Source organism: Dermacentor albipictus, chromosome 6 (assembly GCF_038994185.2).
Source record: "Dermacentor albipictus isolate Rhodes 1998 colony chromosome 6, USDA_Dalb.pri_finalv2, whole genome shotgun sequence".
Taxonomy (NCBI): domain Eukaryota; kingdom Metazoa; phylum Arthropoda; class Arachnida; order Ixodida; family Ixodidae; genus Dermacentor; species Dermacentor albipictus.
In genome coordinates this window covers 68,218,047-68,237,210 of record NC_091826.1, presented here as the reverse complement: position 1 = coordinate 68,237,210, position 19,164 = coordinate 68,218,047, and the positions used below count along the sequence as shown (strand labels likewise).

Here is a 19,164-nt window from a genome sequence, read left to right as displayed (position 1 = left end):
TGATCAACAGGAGTACCAGTCTGACTTAAAGCCTGCTTGGTCACGCGTATGTTCTTCAGTGTGAACTAATATTCGACGAACTCCGAATTTGAAGGCTAAGCAGGTTCAGCAGCCCGGCCAGATATGCGTGCTTTATGTGCATTCATTCAAACATGGCACATACATAGTCACGTGGGGAATTGGCGTCACGCCGAGAAATGAAGCGACTGGTAACAGATGACAGCCATTAAAGGATATAAACTGTGCGTTTTGCCACAAGCCTTCGCGATGCTTTCTGCTTTGCGCCTATAAACACACGCAGTTTAAACAAACGAGTTACGCGAGCTGAAAAACTTCGGATCAAGCACCGTAAGCATAAAATTTGGTCATGTGTATTTATTCACACAATTTGTCCCATGTTACTCTTGTAATAAGAAGCTGATGGGACTAGAAAAAAAGTGTTTCATATCAGAACGCCAGGACAAGTTTGTGCTATTCAGCTCTTTGTCATCTGGAACTACACTTAAATGCCCACCGATTCGACCGTAACCTCGCTTTAGTAAAAGCAACGGTTATTCACGAATCAAAATGCATTAGTTAATGAAATGATTATTCCACAACACAACATTGGCTTGCCTAACCCTGTAAATGGTTGAACAGGCGGGAGGAGAACGTATGACGGAAGTAATCCACATCCGCGCATGAAGATAACCGTTTTAATTTGATGTGAAGGCAGCTTAGCCTTTACCGAGGCTACGATAATTAAGACCGCCGCAATCACGTGAAGCCCGTGTAATCTCGAAGTTGGGAATTATCGGAAGCTCCTTTATTTGCCCTTTTAATTGTGCACCTGTAGTCTGCGCCAGCGTTGGCTTTACAGTCTGCGCCGTAGATATCTGCGTGCTTGGTCACCTGTGAAGCCTGTTAATGGTGGCGCATCAAAGAAGTTCGCAGCATCTTGATCTCCTCGTCGCGCGCAGCACTAGACCTCCGTACGCGATTAATCGGGACGTGTTGGGATATAGGCAATTCCTACGCAATGGCGGACAGCACATATGCAAGCCAGACCCATAAGATTGAAACGACACAGTTTCGTGGCGTACAACACTAGAGCCTTGGAACCGCAGACACCGGCGTCCGTGTCTTGTTTCACGTCGTTTCAGCGGTTCCGGAGTCGACAACCACAAAGACTCCATGGTTGCCTAGATATGTGGAAGACGAGTCATGTTCTGACGTCGTTGCAGCGGTTCTGAAGCGGTCATGTCGTATTGATAAGTATACGTATCTGCAGGTATCCCGCGTTAAAAGTTTTCCGCCTGCCGTACTTGCGCGTAAGCGCTTCGGCAGCCGGCGATGGGCGATCGTAAAGTGAGCGAGGCAGCATCGACGCAGTAATACAGTATATTTACAACACAATATAACACGAAATCGACGAGGCCCGGCTAGCCGGCCGTGGTAGCCGGGCCTCCTGGCCGGCCGACACTGCAGCCGTACCGCCGTCGACCGGCGTCGAGACGGGCGCGGCCTTCACCGCGGGGCCGAGCCGCGACCGCAGGGTCTTCACGGAGTGCTCGGGCCCCGCACCCTCTGCCTGGCCGACCCCCTACACCTCCTCGACGTCGGTGCGGGCGTCGGCTTCGTTGATCACCTCGGGCAGGTCCGTGCTGGCGGTGGTCTTGGCCACCGGCACGGACCCGACCTCGGCGGTCGCTTCCGCCGCAGACGAGGCCAGCGAGACGGCCGCACCGGGCGATGCCGTCGGCGCGGAGTCCAGGCCGCTGTGGGAGGGAAAGACAGGAAAAAAATGGCTGTGGTTTAGCTCTGATTAAACCTGGTTGAATTGCGAAGGCCGGAGGTCGTCATATCGACGGAGAGACCACCCGTTAGGCGCGCCGCCGGCTCGGGGTCCACGGCACTCGCCACGAGCGGCCTCCCTTCTAGCTGCGGCAGGGAGCAAGCTGACGTCACGCGCCGTCATAGCAACGAAGAGAGCTGACGTCACGGCACCTGCTATGCGCAGCGCCGGCTCTGTGGGGGCCACGGCGTGAGCCGTTAGACCGGGCGTAGTATGTATTGCTTTCGCAATAAAAAAATGGCTTAGCTAAGGCCAAGCCCAGGATGCGAAGCATACCAGCCTTTATTTTAACGCGACAGCGTTAAGGAGCTCGTGTCGCAGAAAAGCCGGTGTCGTCGGCGTCGGCCCAGGCGTGCGTCGCTTGCTCAGGCGCACGTTTCGTTGTCGCGCCGAACGCTGCGCTGCTCGACGCTCACCGCGTCCGATGCGGGGCGCGTAGTCGCTGCGCCGTAGCCCATTGTCTTACACCCCTTGGCGGGTCGACGGGAACGCTGTCGCGTTCCACTCTTGAAGGCGAAGCTTAAGCGTCCGCTTTGCAGCTGTTATGACGTCATATGGTAGCTACGCGGCTGTGCGCGGCGTAGCAAGGAAGAGCGTGGTTGTGCGGCTAGTATGCTTCGCATAAAAAGACTGCGAGAATTGAGCAGCGGTGCGCCTACGTCCTCTTGAGCCTCGAAGTACTAACATCTTCATCAGCCTGGCTGCGCTCATTGCAGGGCGAAGGCCTCTCCCATACTTCTCCAACTACCCCAGTCATGTGTTAATTGTGGCCATGTTGTCCCTGCGAACTTCTTAATCTCATCCGTCCTCCTAACTTTCTGCCGCCCCCTGCTACGCTTCCCTTCCCTTCGAGTCCAGTATGTAACCCTTACTAGACTCGACAAGTGTGTCGACTTACATAATGTTATACCAGGGCGGCCGAGTTGTCTAGCGAGCCCACGCGATAAAATCTGTAGTGAAATCTCTTGCATACAGAGCGCGCCTGTGTAGTGTCGTTGCGAGCTGGAACGGTATCCGCGCGTTGCTGCTTGGTAAAATCGCACAAAGACGAAGAGTGGACAGGACGAAGCGCCTCGTCCTGTACACTCTTCACTCTTCGTTCTCGTCTTTAAGCGCTTTTGTAGTTTCGAGATGCGAGTAAACCAATTAGCCCAGTTGTCCATTCTCCAACGCTTGTGAGCATGCGTATCTATACCAGGATATCCAAGTCGCGAAATTTACAGCGCGGTATTCTCAACCGAATAGTTTTTTATACGTGTGCTTTTTGTTTGCTTTGTATGGTCGTGCTTGAGGGATTTAGTTATCCTGACCCTATAGCAGCGGCTTTTGTGTAGTGTGAATTTATCGCGTTTTTTTTTTTTGCTTCATCCAACCAGTTGGGTAAACATTGCCTAAAATATTTACCCGCAGCTCAATGTATATACGCAGTTTTACGGTGAACGCGAACCCTTACGCGACTGAACGTGGCTGCAGCGAGTTTCTGCCGGGTGCTCTTGATGCCGAATGGCTCACGCGACATAGACTATATATATAAATTTTGATGCAAAAAAAAACGCTCGTATACCGCGCATTGTGTGCTCCTTAAAATAAACCCGGGGGGGGGGGGTGTCGAAATTGACCCAGAGCGCCTCCCTCCCCCGCTACGGCATGCGTAATAATCGTGGTTTTGGCACGTAAGGTCCCAGAAATTGATTTTTACTTTCCTCTAATGACCCGTTGGAAATCCACGGAGGAGGCGTGCTTGAAATGTGATGCTCCGTGCAAAAGCTGCCCTCTCACCTCTGGCGGCCCCGGTCGTCACCTCCGGTCGCCTCGCCGGCGGGAACACCCGTCAGGCTGGATGCCTCCCGCGCCGCCGCCTGGGGAGATTTCGGCACGATCAGAGTCGTTCGACAACATCTCGCCACCGCTCGAGCAGGGCGCGTCCGAAAAGTAAACGTGCAGCGGAAACGCGGACCCCTAATACCTTTTCTTTCCCCAATTTTTAATTACGACAGTGTATGGCGATCACTACAGGCGACGCGCAAAACGTCCACCGCCGGCTTCAAGCCATGTCGGCATGCGACGACACTCCGCATTCGTAAAGGGTGACTCCTGTGTTGGACATTGTCATTCTAAAACGGCATTGACAGTCCTGTCACTGGTAGGATGGTTCAATTCGCTTAGATATTCATCAGTAACCTTATATAACCAATAAACGAGATAACGAAACCGAAATGGGTGGCTGTTTCGTGTGACGTCAGGATGAGCCGATGACATCATGTCCTACCTTATCAAAATGTAAACACGCAAAAAGCGTGCTAAACCAACACCACCTAGATAGCACGAGGCCTGTTTACTCCGATCCCTGACGTCACGCTACCTGGCCCGAAATTTCTATTGACAAGGCTGACGTGATGAAAGCGGTGACGTCAAAATCACTGTTGCCTACTCGGGAGCATCCCCATTAGATTCTATGGCAGTCGGGCCAGGTAGCATGACGTCATGGATCGGAGTGGAAAGGCCTTGTGCTTATCTAGGTGGTGTTGTCTAAACACAGTGCACATGGCGCTAACGCGAAACAAGCGAGGCTGATGGATGTCTCCCGATCGCACAGGAAGCTTTTACAGATTTTCCGAACTAGCCAGCGGCGATTTCAGCGACAGTGGCGGCGTAGTCTGACGTCACAAGCACAGGGTGGCCAGTAAAAAAAAGTCACGAGTCGGGAACGCAACCAATCTAAAATTCGTTTTCAGGAAAACTAAATGACCTGTAGCCATATTGCTTGACAAAAATATTCAGAGTGCAAAAGGTAACGTATATTCAAAACTTATTCAAAACTTATATTCAAGAGATCAGTGGACATTGAAAATTGCCGTTTAAGCTGTCGGTGGAGGATTGCTGCAGCTGTATGTGCTAGCTGTGCGCAGGGTTAATAGTTGTGCGTAGCCCCTGCAGCCTGTGTTGTTCCTGGCACACCCGTCATTCAACCGAATGCACCCCACAGACGTTAACAGACGAACGGTAAATCTTGCGCTAATATATCTCACGCGAAATTGCGATTACGCTCGCTATTGGCACATTTGTTTCGTTTTCTCACTTCAGTTGCTTTTCGGACACCCGGTATATCTTTGTAGCAACGATGAAAAAGATACGGATACAGATACGCGTCTTGAGTCGAGTGTTGACTCGACAGCACTGACATCCCGTGAAAAGCGGTCATCGTTAAAAAAAACAAATAAATGAACGCACCAGAATATCCTCCCGAGAGTCCTCGTGCATTAGAGCCTATATTGCACATTGCCTTCGATACTTTTCGACTCCCATTGCTTCGACGTCGGCTAAATCGGTTCTCGCTTACTTCGTACGACTTATAGGTCTCTGCGAGAAATTATACATTTTTATGAAAGGAAAACTCCTTTGATTCGAACGCCAAAGCATACTGCCTCGGTTGATGGATACACGATAGAATAGAACAAGATAATGTTACCCCTACACAGGAGCCTTGTTCACGGTGAATTGGCTCCCGTGTGTGGCCGAAAAGCCAACTTTTTATTAAACGACAGTTTCTTTTTTCACATTGGTTGGCGCCGGATTTAGCGCGATAGCATTAAAGAAGCCCGTGTCGCAGAAAATCCGGCGTCGCCGTCCCGCGTCGGCGTCGCTTCGACAAAAAGAAATTTGAACCATATTCCTAACCACGCACACCCAGCCACTCTACCACGAAAGTTGCTGATACCTTGTCTTTTATTCTTAACAAAGTTATTCCTCGGAATTTTGGGAACAGCAGCCCACAAATAAAAATAAAACAGCGACAGCGCATGTCCTTTATGCTCTTCTCAAACTGAAATATTAAAACTGCGAAACAATATCAGGGGATTGCCCCACGCAAGAGGCCGCGTTTCTACCAGAAAGCTCGTCTTTGTGCATAGCATTCGCAGCCAACGTTTCCCGGTAAACGTTACAGTTACATAAGCTGCAGTTGCCGGGAAGCACGAGAAGCAGTAAGGGGTCTTTGAACGCTATTGCGTTCCACTCTTAAAGGCGAGGCTCAAGCGGCCTCCAATTTTTTGTTTTTAGCAACGAACGAACGAACGAACGAACGAACGAACGAACAACATGAGCGAACACGAACTACCGAACACGAACTACCGAACACGAACTACCGAACACGAACTACCGAACACGAACTACCGAACACGAACTACCGAACACGAACTACCGAACACGAACTACCGAACACGAACTACCGAACACGAACTACCGAACACGAACTACCTAACACGAACTACCTAACACGAACTACCTAACACAAACTACCTAACACAAACTACCTAACACAAACTACCGAAGACAAACTACCGAAGACAAACTACCGAAGACAAACTACCGAAGACAAACTACCGAAGACAAACTACCGAAGACAAACTACCGAACATGAACGACGGAACACGAAAGACGGAACACGAATGACGGAACACGAATGACAGAACACGAACGAGCGGACACGAACGAAAGAAAGAGCGCCGGTACCTGCGAGGTCGACGTGGCCGCCGCGACAGCGGCGCCCTCCGATGTCCGCGTTGGTTCGGAGGTCGTCGGGACGGTGCGCTGCCACGACGGCGTCAAGTCGCCGACGTCGCGTAGCGCCGGTTCGCGCGGCACCTCCCGCTCTGCCTCCTCGGTCGCCTGCCACGGGGCCTCGGTCGTCGCACCCGGTGACGACGACGTCGACGACGACGACGACGACGGCGACGATGACAATGGCGACGACCGGCCCCCCGCCTTCCGGCCGTGGCTGGTCCCTGCGCCAAAGAAAAAAAAATTACGACGGTGCTCTGCGTAACGACGACTGTCACGCGTAAAGCTATATAGCCCCGATTGTATGAGGTGTCCTTGCAAGAATGAGCCACGCTGTTTAATTTAATTTCTGAATTTGTTTACAGATGATATTACACGGTGTAGGTTCTTATAGCCGTACATATTTCCTCAGATATTTTTTTTAAAGAGCTTGCCTAACGCTGGGACACCCGGTGTTCTCGAACAATCTTGGTCTAGTGCGTACATCTTCGCCAACGGATAGCGCCAGTGGGAACACGACACTGGCGTGCAGACAATTTAGACAAGCGCTTACTAGCTTACATCTCAGGGCCGAATCCAAGACACTGGTGGATCAAAATGAAAGACCCTATCATTCTGCACTTCTGGGGAAGGAGGATGGGATAGGAAACACAGTTGGGATAGGATACAAAACACAAAGCCACTGTATCTGTCTGATTGCATAAACAGAGGTGCAAGGAAAGAATACATAGACGTGTCTCATGATGGCCTATAGCAGCGCACTTCCAAACAAAGACGTAACACAAAGAACGCGAGCGCTGTTTCACGCCTAATATCACGGCGAAACTGAAGACTGTACCCGCCGCGATGCACAAACAGATACGTTACATGTCCCTATGCATTGCCCCCGAGATCTCGCGGCTCGTGCGCTTCTCGATCTCGGAGGCTAGGCTCCATAGCATTAACCGACGGAGCTCACCAATACGTGTCTCCAGCAGCATATCTAAGGAGGTCTACAGGGAAGCTATCGCTTGACGTTCACAATCATTGTCCGATGATTTTAAAGCGAAGTCGTTGAAAGGGGTGTTACACGACGCTTCTTATGCGGGGCGCCAGCGTGGTTGGTATCAAATGTCAGAGGGAGCAACGCAGCTTGCATCGCAGCCCCGAAGCGATCACATGACCGGGGCGGCGCAACATGCAGCTGGCATCGGTATAGCCGGTGCAGAATACAGCTAGAAAACGCGTCCTTTACTATATCGGAAACCGTGGATATAGGGTAGCAGACTTTCGACTTGCTGAGCTCGGACGTAGTGAAGCGTCCGGAAAGACTCGGCTGTAGCGGAAGGAATGCACTGGATATTTAGTGAAGCGCTCGCGGAGTCTTGGGCTATACATACATCGGACAGTGGAACGCAAGGCCACAATGTCTTTTGACGCGTGTGAGTACTGCCGTATGCAGAATAACTCGGAATAACGCGTCCTTGGGCTAGCCGGTTGTTAGTTGATGCAACTGTAGCGCAAATAGAGCAGAGACAGCGGACACAAGACAGGCTCTGCACTTAGAACCGATCGATAAGTCGCTCTAAGGACTACGGGAAAAACGTGCAATAAGAATGCGCTTGTGCGCTGGTTCAGTACAGGAAGAAAAGCAAACGCGTTTCGTTTCCACTTAGTCACGCACAAGTGTATCACTGACGCAATCCGTTGCCTCTTGGTACGATTGCGTCATGGTTCGGGTGTCCGGTCTTGTGTCCGTTGTGTCCGTTTTTCTTGGGCATGCAATGGCTTCGTTCACCATACCCGGTTATGCCGCTTTGCCGCCTTTGATGTGCAAGTTGTTCAGATTTGCATACATCTACGAAACTCTCTCTCTCACCTCCGCGGTGCCTGTGGTGACGCGCCGCTCCTGGCGCCGTGGGCGTGCCGTGACCGCCGGCTCCCCGGACGGTGGCGGGCGTCGCGTGGGTCGTGGAAGACTCGCTGCACGGACACGCGGCGCTCTTGCGGCCCGTGGCGTTGGCCGACTTGACCGCCGCGTTTCCGGCCTTGAGGGGCGCCGTGTCGGACCTGACGCCGCCGCCGCCGCCGCGCACGTCCCGGGACACCGCGCCCGCCACGACTGCGGCCAGGGCCAGAACCAGGGCGACCGCCGCCAGGCGGCGCAGCAGGGCGTAGCTGGCGCGCGAGAACGGAGGGTCGAGTTTTAAGTGTTACGCGACGAAACGTTGACTTGTAGAAGGAATGCCTACATTGGGTGAACCAGCACGAAATGAAACACGTCACTACAAGCAAAGCTGTTAAGGGCTGTTTCCCTTAGTAGTTCATTAACACAAAGACGTAATTACCAACGTTACAGCGAATTACAGCGAAGCAGCTAAGGGCTAATTGCCGCAGGATCGTGTCCGTGTGTAGACACGAAACTCCCCATACGTCGGCCGGTCCCGAAGATCGTGCAATGCCGGGCCAACCCGCGGCGGAGTTGAAGCAGGCGTTAAGCACTGCCCACACGTGGGCCGATCCCGAAGATAGCGCAATACTGGGCCGACCCGCGGCGGGGATGCAGTTCGCCATTAAGGTGCCCATCTACACAGCTTGCCCGGTCATCCTTCGCAGTGTGGAAGGGCATTGATTTTTTTCGTTTCAAGACCATTGCGGTCCTGAAACCTCCTTAGTTGGTCGTCGGTAATGCCACGCTTAACATGCTTGTTCTCGCGGGATCCTGGCCGCCATTGTTGAACTCGCGTCATTTCTCTGTAGGGAGACCTTTCAGGAACCCCAGTGCTGGCAAGTTTATTTCACTACTGCTGTTAGATCTTGTCTTATACTTATCGCATGCGGTTGGTGTTATGGGGCTGGGCATACGAACACCGTCATCGAACAGGCATATAACACTTTCCAACAGAAACGGATGGTCGTGGTCCGAATCTTTCTTACTTCAGAGCGCCTTTCAGCCGCCTACTTTCCGACGTGTACGACTAAGTTTTCCAGCACATCCCAACAAGTTTGAGACACGTTCTTTAGAGGTGCAAGCAGTCATCTCTCCAACGCGTCCGATGGATTTGGTTGTTCCGGCGCACAGCGATTGCCGCGCCAATCGCACCTGCGTCGCACGGTGTATCCCGTCCGTCGGACGGTGCACCGGAAAATAGGGCCGAATGGGCTGTGCGAATCTTTTTGCATTTGGTGGTTTGGTACGACGGTTTTGGTCGGCACGGCGGACCAAAACATTGACGCACGCGTTTCGCGCGTAATATCGAGCGTGCACGGTGCCGTAAGATGGCGACACACTCGCGCGTATACTTACCATTTGCTTTTCGCTGAAGGCGCAGCGCGGTATGGTCCGGGAGGCTCTGGCGGCGTCTCGGGTTGCGGCTCCTGGCACGTTGGAATGTACGCCTGCGCGTAGAAACCGTGCTTATTTTGCTGTTGCCTCACGAGAGCCAAGGAGAGCTTTCTCGCGTTTGCGCCAGCGTAGTGTGCATGATGCGTCTGGTGCAGATTCTCGAGAAATCTCGCGGAAAGTGAAATTCTGTCCGGGTGGTAGCGTCCGAGAAAAGATCCCCCAGAAGGTCAGTGAAAATTGATCGACTGGGCCAGTTAGGAGTAAAAGTAAATAAGGCTTTGGTCTGAGAGTGCCATCCTGTAGGAAAAGCCAACTAAATAATAAAAATAAGTTTTCTACTGCTGTTACTACTAATGTTATGTCTTCCACAGGGAAGGACTCTGGAGTGGTATTCACTGCAGGCGATCACTTTCGGTCAGTTTTGCGAGATTTCATGGGTCTATACGCCGAGCGCGTTCGGTGTACGGGCAACAGCGTTCCTGTGTGCAAACTATGCTAACAAAGCAGCGCGCTTGGCGTGGAGCTAGAAACGCTGCGGCTCGTAGACGCCGACGCGACCTGTCAGGTGAAATCTCGCGAAAGTGAAAATATGTCCGACAGTCACCGTCCGAAAACACACCGCCCCTGGTCAGAGCAACAATGCTTTCATTGGCAGGAGTTGCTCACTGCCCCAGTCTCGTTGGGGCGGGAGAGTGAGAAAGCAAAGAGGAAAGGCAGTGTGAGAGAAAGCGATTGTGGTAAAGACAATAATTACTTTCTGCAGACCTTTAAAGGGAGCGTACGGTTTGCTATCCTTCAGTGCAGGTGAGGGAAAGATAGGAGAAAAGCTGGCACGTAGAGTGGGCTGAGGGAGCTATAATAGCAATGTGCTGCCTTTATTAGTGATAGTATTTTTTTTCAATTATCAGGTATTATCCCGGCGACTGTATAAATTTAGGGGTGAGGCTTAATTCACGGCAAATCCTACTGACGCCCATAATTAAAGCCTCAATCCTTCTTATTGGGGGTTACCTTAGACTAGTTCAAGTTGGCTTTGGTTGGGTTAGGTTGCCTAACCCTGTACTAGAGGGATATGAGATGATCATGTAGAGGCGTTAGAGGGATTTGCTGCGTAGTGAGCTTCACCCCAGTCGTAGACTAAATGCGGTCGGAAACCTTAAAGGCACCGAGCACATACCGGCGGCGGGGCTCCGGCGTCAGTCTGCATCACCGCGCTGTAAGCCACGCCGTCGTGGGGTGTTCCCGGCGTCCCGGCCGGTTCCTGCTCCTGCAGCACCCCGAGGTACGGTCCCGGCTGGCGCAGCGCGGGCGCTCGAGCCATGGGTGGGCACGGCTGCTGGCGGCCCGTCGGGTGCTCGCCGGACGAGTCCGAGTAGTGCGTCCTGTCGAACGGGCCCGGGAACGGGCCCACCATGACGATGGACATCTTGGCCGCTGCTGGACGGACAGCGGGGAGGGAGGAGGGGTAGAGGCTCTCGAACTCGTGAAGGTCGGTATGGCTTGCTCGGGACCCGGTTGCGTCCGACGAGGCCGACGAAACGAACGAAATGGCTACGTGTCCCCAGCGGCTGGAACCATATAGCCTGAACGCTGGCTCGCGCGCTGCGTGTGCGGCGCGAGAAGTGTGCGCGTTCTGCGCGTTGCCGAATGCCGATGGCAGTGGCGATCACCGATCGCGGTCTCTTCTGGTTTACCCGCGATAGATTACGGATGCTTTACGGGAGAACATTCATTTGGGCTAGATGGTGCATACTTGAATTAGGAAGGAACAGCACCAACTCAGACGATCACAAGAGGGGAGAACGACACAGGACAAGCGTACAGATGGCGCTTGTCCTGTGTCGTTCTCCCCTCTTGTGATCGTCTTAGTTGGCGCTGTTCCTTCCTAATTCAAGTTTACGGGAGACGTCGCGAAGACGACGAGGAAGCACGCAACCGTCGTGGCAAGCGGGTCAGCTTTCTTTTAGCTCTGCTATTTCGAGGAGGAGGAGGAAAAACTTTATTTGCTCTAATTGGTTAGATATTAGCGGCGGCAGATGTGGTCGGCCGTCTTCACGGTCTTCTTCCCCATCTGCGCAGGGTCGACGCCCCTATTCCAGGCAACCACTGAGCGTGGCTACTCGGTGAGCGTGCCTGGACTTTCGGGTCGCTGCTGGAGAGCACCCTCTCCCACTGCTCCGCACTCGGGTCTTTTATTTGAACTTTGCGTCAACCTTCTTCTTCTTTCTTCTTTCACTTGGGTTGCCACGCGACATAGCGTCATAATAGAGGTAAACATAAGCGTGCAAGCCGGTTTCGTAGAGGTGCTGCAATCGTGACTTATAAAATGTGTTGTCAATACTCCGTGATTCGTAGTCTTCAGCTTGGTCAGCGTTCAATTTCGTACATTTAAGAACACTTTAGCGAATTGTGTTTGTCTCAGGATGCGTCCAATGAAGATGACGGGCATCTGTTGCAGACGCAGGAGCGGAACACTTTGGACGCTGGACAATGTCTTCGTATGGTTGGCCCCGGGGGGCCAACCATAACCGGGGGGTCGCTCAAGCATTATACTGCCACCTGGGAGTTATTTCCGTACACAGTGTACGTTTGCATTTCTTTTGGTATTGGAGGAGTGTATCAAATCTAGCGGACACCCTTGTTAAGGATGCCACGTTATAGAATCTCGCCAGTTATCTTTATTAACAATCGGTTGCACTGCCGCCCCGCGCGCTCATAACGGTTGCACGGTGCCCCTAATAATATTCGTGTCGGGCGTCGTGACGATCGGTGTGGGCCCTCCGCCGCGCACGCGTCGGCGCTGTTCTTCGGCTCTCGCTGCGTCGGCCCCCAGTTACGCCGCATCAAGCGGCGGCATCTTGCGCTGCCGCGTTCGAGGCGCCGACTTCGCCCGACTCCTCCACGGCTCCCCGCTCCGCCGCAGCGCTCGGCGGTTGATCCCGTTCCCCGTAACCGTCGACGAGCTTCCTCTCCTGCTCCCAGTCCGCCGCCACCTCGACTCCGGGCTCAGCGTACGCCACCGTCTCCGAGCGCCGCGGAGTCGCCTTCGAGGTCTCTTCGCTCGTTCCCGCGGCGTGCTTGGGCGTCGGCCGCGCCTCGGTTGCGCGGTTCGGTCGTCCCCGCTTCGCGCGCGTCGGCACACCCAGCGGTGCTGCTCGCGTCCCGGTGCGGTTCTTCGGTGGCGTTCGAGACGCGGTCGGCGCCACCGCCCCGGCGCCGTGCTTTCGTCGGGCCGGCCTGATCTTGTGCGCGACGAGCGACCGCGTCGCCTTGCGTTTGACCTTCCGCGCCGCGCCGTCGTCCGGCACGGCATCCTCGCCGTGCGGGCGTTCGACTGCGCTGGCGTTGCCGCCGGCAGCGCCCCCGTCCGGCAGCTCGGTCGACGTCCGCCGACGCCGTTCGGAGGTGGTGAGGCGGCGGCGGCGGCGGCGCGGTGCGGCGCCGGGATTGGCCGCGTTCGTGGCGCTGCCGTTGGCGCAGCCGCAGTGCGGCGGCCGCGCGGTGGTCGCCTGCTTGGGCAGGACGTGCTCGAGCGGCTCGTCCGTCTCGACGTAGACGGCGCGCAGCGACGCGTTGATGGCGCTGGCCGTGGCGATGATCAGCACGATGGCCACCACGGAGTACAGCCAGCACTTGTTGCCGCGGCTGTCGACGGAGAGAACGAAGAAATGAAAGGCGGGGAGCAGTAGACACGTGTTCTGTTTGTTATCACATGCTGAAAGAAGGTGCGAAGGGAGGAAAAACACTGAGAAAGGACAGGGAGAACCAACGATGGCTGCGTGGGATCGCCGAAGCGTACTTTACGCTTACGAACTATCTTAGTGGCCTGTCGTGCTGAGGCGAACCAGCGTGCTCGCTTTACTCCCTGTGGCAGAAAGGTTATATTCCACGAGGGGAACTGTGTGCAGCTCACTTGTGGACTGGCGACACTTCGGCCGAGAGCGCCACAGTCGTATACCCACATCGCGACGGAAGAAGAGGAAGAGACTAAGCTTGGTCGCGGTCAACAAGTCGGGACTTGGAGGCCTCGCCATAGCAACTGCTATTTGTTACGTCATTGCATTAGCATACTGTATACACACAATTCGTATATCCACTACCGTAAAATAGTCACGCTAAGACATGCGTCGGAGTTTCTATATGGAACCTAGTGCGCCGCCTAGGTACTGCTTTGGAAGCTCAAAATTTGTTTAATAAATCATGAGGCTGGGGGAGTTGGTAAAGAAAGCATCAAGGATTTCGCGGTATACTACAACACCCTGGGTAAACAAGCTCAGCCTTAATGCACCGTAGCGTTTGCTTTGACTTTCTGTGCCGTTGTTCGCGCGGCGTGTATGTTTACTGTGGGATCGGCCGCTCCGAGTTCACCTCTTCGGCGCTGCTGCGACTTCGGTGTCGGTGGAAGAAGACCTCTTCCCGCGACGAGGGTAGGGGGTGTCGCCGGGTCTGCGCTTGCTACGCGCAGCCTTGCGCCCTCCGGTCTCGAATGCCGCCGTGCTGTTCGACGTGCTGGTCGTGTCCGCGGTGCCGGTCCCGCACTCGTTCAGCGTGATGCTCCACGAACTCGACGTCGAAGTGCTGGCGCTATCACTGGACTCGTTTTGCGCCAGCGCCGCTGGCGCCGCGGGCGTAGTTGCCGCCGCTGCCGCTGCGGGCTGCTGCTGCTGCTGCGGCTTCGGATTGGGCTGTGGCTGTGGCTGCCTTTGGTTCTGACCTTTCTGTTTCGGCTTGCTGGTAGTCTTCTTCATTGTTACCGTCGACGTTTCTCTCTGCGGGAATTATGTCACATCCCCTTCAGGAAACGTGCTATCGGTATTTGGACTTTCAGGTAAAGCCACTGTGTACCCTGTCGTAGATAGATAGATACTCGGAAGATGTAGCTCTTTATAGAAAAAGCGAGGACATAAAGGAGACCCCACTGTAATACGATGGCTCTCGCTAGAAAGTTTAGTCTTCGCTAGCTAGTCGGACGTGAGTCAGCGAAGAGCCAGGGTGGGTTGGAAGACGTCAGGAAATCCGCAGGTGCGCTCGGTATAACAGAGGCTTGACAGGCTTAGGAGCGTTCCCTTGCCGATGTTGTTGTAAAAGATGCGTCATCTTTTTATTTCCCTATCCTCGCCGTCGTATCATTGGGTTCAGATTGAATTTACTATAAAGCCCGATTTTATTACAAGGATTCGCAGGGATCAGTGGCTTTCTTGTACACAAGTGGTTAGACAAAGTGCATATAGCTCGCGAACCTGCCCTCCAGAGTGTATTCTTCAACCGACGTCGACTGAATACCGCTAATGGAGTTTGACATAAACGGTTATACCAGACGCATCTCGGCGCCCTCGCTTCAATCTATCCCAGGCAGCAGAACAACGCAAGATTACTCTAGGAGGGTGACTGCCCACGAAGCACAAATCCGCTCACCTGTATATGAGTCGGTGCTCCTTCTGGAAACTGACGACTCGCTGAGGCAGCGCCTCCCACCGCTGCTGCAGCGGCTTCGCCGAAGTGCGTCAAAAAAGCGGTCTGAAGGAACCACAGCGGCCTCGGTGAGCCTCGGTCAGCGTGCGATGCGAGCAAGGTCCGGTTCGGAACGCGGGGCTCGTGGAAAAACGAAGCCGCGAGCGGGAACAGCGCCACGTTCCGCCGTGGCGATGTTGATGGTCGAGGAAGAGGAATTTTCTTTTAGCAAGTTATCATACTACACCAATGTGTGCCGTTTTATTTTTCGTTTTTTCCTTCATTATGTAGCGCTTTTTACTTGCAGTTTTTCATGTTTGTACGTTTTTCTGTAACATTGTTCTATCACGCAGTTAACAAACATTTTATTTCTACAGTAACTTATTCTCAATGTTATCGACAAGTAATTGCTGCATTAGTATTTATTATTTGTTTGTGGTTTTCATGTTGCCATGCGAAAAAGTGTTCGTTTCTTCTATGTTGTACTCCGGGGAGCTGGGAACTAGTCAAGCTGACTTGTCAGCTTTCTTTTCCGCACTCCCTCACTTCATGAGTGAAATAAAGATTATTATTATTATTATTATTATTATTATTATTATTATTATTATTATTATTATGTTATTTTAAGTTATGTTAACGGATTCGCTGTTCCTGTGCTCAGCGCTCATTGGGAGAACCGACTCGGAAATACGGCGGACATTTTGTTGCTTAGTCGCCTCCACATTTTACAGCAAGTGAACGTTATTCGGGTATACCGGATCATTGCGGAATCATTTTAGATGAAATGGGCTGATTCTCCCGCCGAATGCATCGCTACGTGGCCCGGTAGTCTCCGTTCTGCCGGCTACGGCGTAGGTCACTCCGGCAAGGTACAGAAAATTCTGCCTTAAGCAGCTGCAAAACAAACAGTACTATCGGAATTGGAATTCTGAGTGGTCTCCATCACGTCACAATGAGGTTGCGTTTGCGAGATTGCGATGCCGCATTTCAAAGTTAATCTTTTTATTTCCCGCAGGACTGATCTGACGCAGTTCCTTCTCTGCAATTTCTCGTCGCTCTGTCGTCGATTTTTGCTATAAATAAAAGGACATCGTGACGCCCCGCTTCACAAACTCGGAATACCATTGATTTTATAAATTACACTCTCTGCCTCCGCCTCAGCTCTGGGCGTTAGCTACAGGGACGTTTGTTTTGCCACATGCAATTTCTCTGTGAACACAAGAAGATTGATGCGATAATAGAATATTATCCTTCTTCTAATTTTTTTAAGGTTATCACGCAAAACTCGCAGTTCCATTTCCTTCACCTTTAATTATTCCTGCACGATTAATCTTTGATTTTTATTCCTAACAGTTATATTGACCTTTATTTATTCGTATAATATTATCTTACTTTAATTGTACCGCCCGCTTCTTGGCTGTTCTCTGTGGAATGTGCCATATTAAGAAAATCATCATCATCCCCCTCCTCGTTGGTTGTTTGCCCAATTTTCCATTGTTTGCAGCAATAACCAAACACCGTTTTGTTTCTTCTGGTAAATGGCATCCTACTCTTGGCCGATCCTCCACAGTGGACGTGCGCCATTGGTAGAGGAAAGCTAAACCAAACATCAAATTAGAAGTTATCTTCACGTTACCATTCTCTTACGAGCTTGTGAGTGAGTCAGTAGGTGAGTGAGTGCCCACATCTTTCCGAGTAGACTGTCTTCCTGCCTCGTTGAAATACGTTTTAAGCAATTGTCCCATGCGTGTCCAGCCACGCAAACATACATAGGCTGGTTAAATTGATTTGATATTTTTTTTCTAGAAGAGGCGTTCGTACCCAATTTGGCGGATTGGCGAGAAATTGAATGCTGTACGCAAAAAGAGAAAACAAATTAAAGATACGGAAAACAGTTGAGGAAGGCCCTCAAACGTGGGTGAGGCTCGCGCTGCAATATTGACACGGTACACCTCCCGCCATGTGGACGATGACTTCGATTGGTCGTGGCAAAACGTCAGCTTGCGCTGCTGGTTGATACCGAGGGGCAAAGCAACTGACGCTTCTTCGGTAATGTGTTCACTATTTTGTCAACTTTATTCGCGATTCACCGTTTCTCCTGGTCCACGTAGACAGTGTCTGGCAAGTTGTCTCGGCAGACTCGCAGGAGGAATGCGTACACACTGCGACTTCCCCAGTGGAATTTTGGAACACGTGGCCGCTCTCCGGTCTGGGTACCGTCGCTTACGCCGGCAGGAAAAGATCGACGGAGCAATGAAGCAAATCGTGCTTAGTAAGAGGCGCGAAAGCTGTATCTTAATAGACCAGTAGCTTTGGCCGCACTTTCAGGCAGTCAATACTGAAATCGTTAAACGTCCATACTGCCATAAGATCCGCAATATTGCTGCATCCACACCAACATGTTGTAAAGACGTTGCGAAGATCGGCAGTGTCCGTCTTCATTTCCCCGGCTGGAGTTACTCTGGGCTCCTTACGCGACAGTGGAGAATCACTTGTAGTAGCTGTAAATCAACAAGGCTGATTCTTGGGCTAGTTGGTAAGGTTTACTTATAATGGCAAAACCTTTAGCGCAATTCAAAAGGACAGGGACAGTCCTGTATCACTGTCACGTCCCCGTCTTGTTGAATTGTGATAAAGGCTTTGCCATTATGAGTAGCTGTAAATGTCTCACAGTTAGTACACGGGGCAGACCGAGAGTCGGCGGCATAGCCTTGCACCGGTGACCGACCATGACCGAAGGGGTTTCGCGTGAACCCGCACACCGGGCCAATGCGGGAAGGTCACGTGTAAGGCGATATACACGGGCGCAGGGCTTTTGACAAGAATCTTGGCTGCTTTGGACGCCTGCTCGTGGCGGGATCAACGCGTCGACTCGCCGGCTGTTTCCGACGCCGGTTCGCAGCGTTCTTGCGTAACGCGAGAAGTAGCGGTCAAGCGCGGAGGTCACTTCGGGGGGGGGGGGGGGGGTGCGGGCAATGCCGCTCTAGCGGCAGCTGTACTTTTGGCGCGTGCTGTTGACGTCTCGCGCCTTCGTCCGACGGACGGCGCCGGTGTGAGGTGGCGCAAGTTGTTGCCGATTGGGGTGCAGAACCTTTTCGTTGCACCAGTCTGTGGTGTTTGTGTGTGCGCGTGCACGCGTGAGAGGTGAGGAAAGTTCTGCGTTTCGTAAGCGTAAGAGCCTTATTGGTGGCGCCGAGCAAATTTAATCGAACATATCCCCCCTCCCCGGGGATCGGGTAACGAAGCATATAAAACTGCGTTGCCAGTTCGAGCGCTAATCCGAAACCTCAACCTCTGGCTCCGAGTCCGATGCTCTGTACTGACTGAGCTACGTCGTTGTCGGTTTTGGCTCGTGCTTCCTTGACAACGCGCGCTGGCTGGAGTTGACAGTTCACAAGTGTTTCCTTTTTCTTTCGTTTTTTTTCGTAATGGAGCGCGTGACAGATGTCTAGAAACAAGTCGGCGTGATGGCGAAAGATGCATCCTGTCGACATAAAGCAAGTGGGCGAAATGTCACGCGACGTGTAACTGAACGTTCAGTGCAGCAACAGTGAGAAAAAGACAGTGAGACTCATTATTGCCAAATCCGAGGGACTGGTATGACTAAGATGTGCAAACTACGAAGATGACGGTGGTCAGAAGCTTGTTGCACGTAGCTCCTTTTTATTGTGCGTGTCCTTCTATCAGCTCCGTCGTTCGTCGGCCTGTTTTCTTTTCAACTACATTCTATTGTGTTTATTTATTACTGATATATACGATAGTTCGCGGGGCATATGAAGTCTTTCAGTGTTGCTTCCATGAGAAACCCTGGCCAATTTCCCACCGTCGGTACCGGCTACATACATGAAACATTAAGAGGAAGCTTTAGCTCGGGCCCAACTCCGACGCGGCCTATTCAAATACATGTAAAACGCAAAAACGTTTTTATGAGATAACTCCTCGACCGATTTTGATGAAATTTGTTGCATTTGAAAGAGAAAGTTAAATTCTAGTG

The 19,164-nt window shown here is 52.4% G+C and overlaps 3 protein-coding genes across 7 annotated transcripts in view; 1 reads left to right on the top strand and 2 right to left on the bottom strand.

Annotated features, from left to right (window-relative positions):
- Positions 1–19,164, top strand: part of AdamTS-A (ADAM metallopeptidase with thrombospondin type 1 motif A) — a 483,048-nt gene that overhangs the window by 372,053 nt on the left and 91,831 nt on the right. The window lies entirely within an intron of this gene.
- Positions 1,363–11,396, bottom strand: LOC135910478 (pneumococcal serine-rich repeat protein-like). Its single transcript, XM_065442511.2, has 6 exons — positions 10,897–11,396; positions 9,681–9,772; positions 8,253–8,551; positions 6,347–6,618; positions 3,614–3,693; positions 1,363–1,757 (listed from the first exon to the last, which is right to left on the bottom strand). Exons 1-6 carry the CDS (start codon positions 11,143–11,145, stop codon positions 1,583–1,585), a joined length of 1,167 nt encoding a protein of 388 aa, XP_065298583.2. The 5' UTR covers positions 11,146–11,396; the 3' UTR covers positions 1,363–1,582.
- Positions 12,385–15,351, bottom strand: LOC135910480 (platelet binding protein GspB-like). The gene is made up of 3 exons (XM_065442512.2): positions 15,135–15,351; positions 14,088–14,488; positions 12,385–13,364 (listed from the first exon to the last, which is right to left on the bottom strand). The coding sequence occupies exons 2-3, from the start codon at positions 14,465–14,467 to the stop codon at positions 12,563–12,565; spliced, it is 1,182 nt and encodes a 393-aa protein (XP_065298584.2). The 5' UTR covers positions 14,468–14,488; positions 15,135–15,351; the 3' UTR covers positions 12,385–12,562.

Coding starts and splice junctions, on each gene's coding strand:
- LOC135910478 (XM_065442511.2), bottom strand. CDS start 11,145: ATGTCCATCGTCATGGTGGGCCCGTTCCCGGGCCCGTTCGACAGGACG. Junction 6,619..8,252: donor TCACCACAGGCACCGCGGAG/GTGAGAGAGAGA, acceptor TCTTTGGCGCAG/GGACCAGCCACGGCCGGAAG. Junction 3,694..6,346: donor CGGCCACGTCGACCTCGCAG/GTACCGGCGCTC, acceptor AAATCTCCCCAG/GCGGCGGCGCGGGAGGCATC.
- LOC135910480 (XM_065442512.2), bottom strand. CDS start 14,467: ATGAAGAAGACTACCAGCAAGCCGAAACAGAAAGGTCAGAACCAAAGG. Junction 13,365..14,087: donor GTCGCAGCAGCGCCGAAGAG/GTGAACTCGGAG, acceptor CTCCGTCGACAG/CCGCGGCAACAAGTGCTGGC.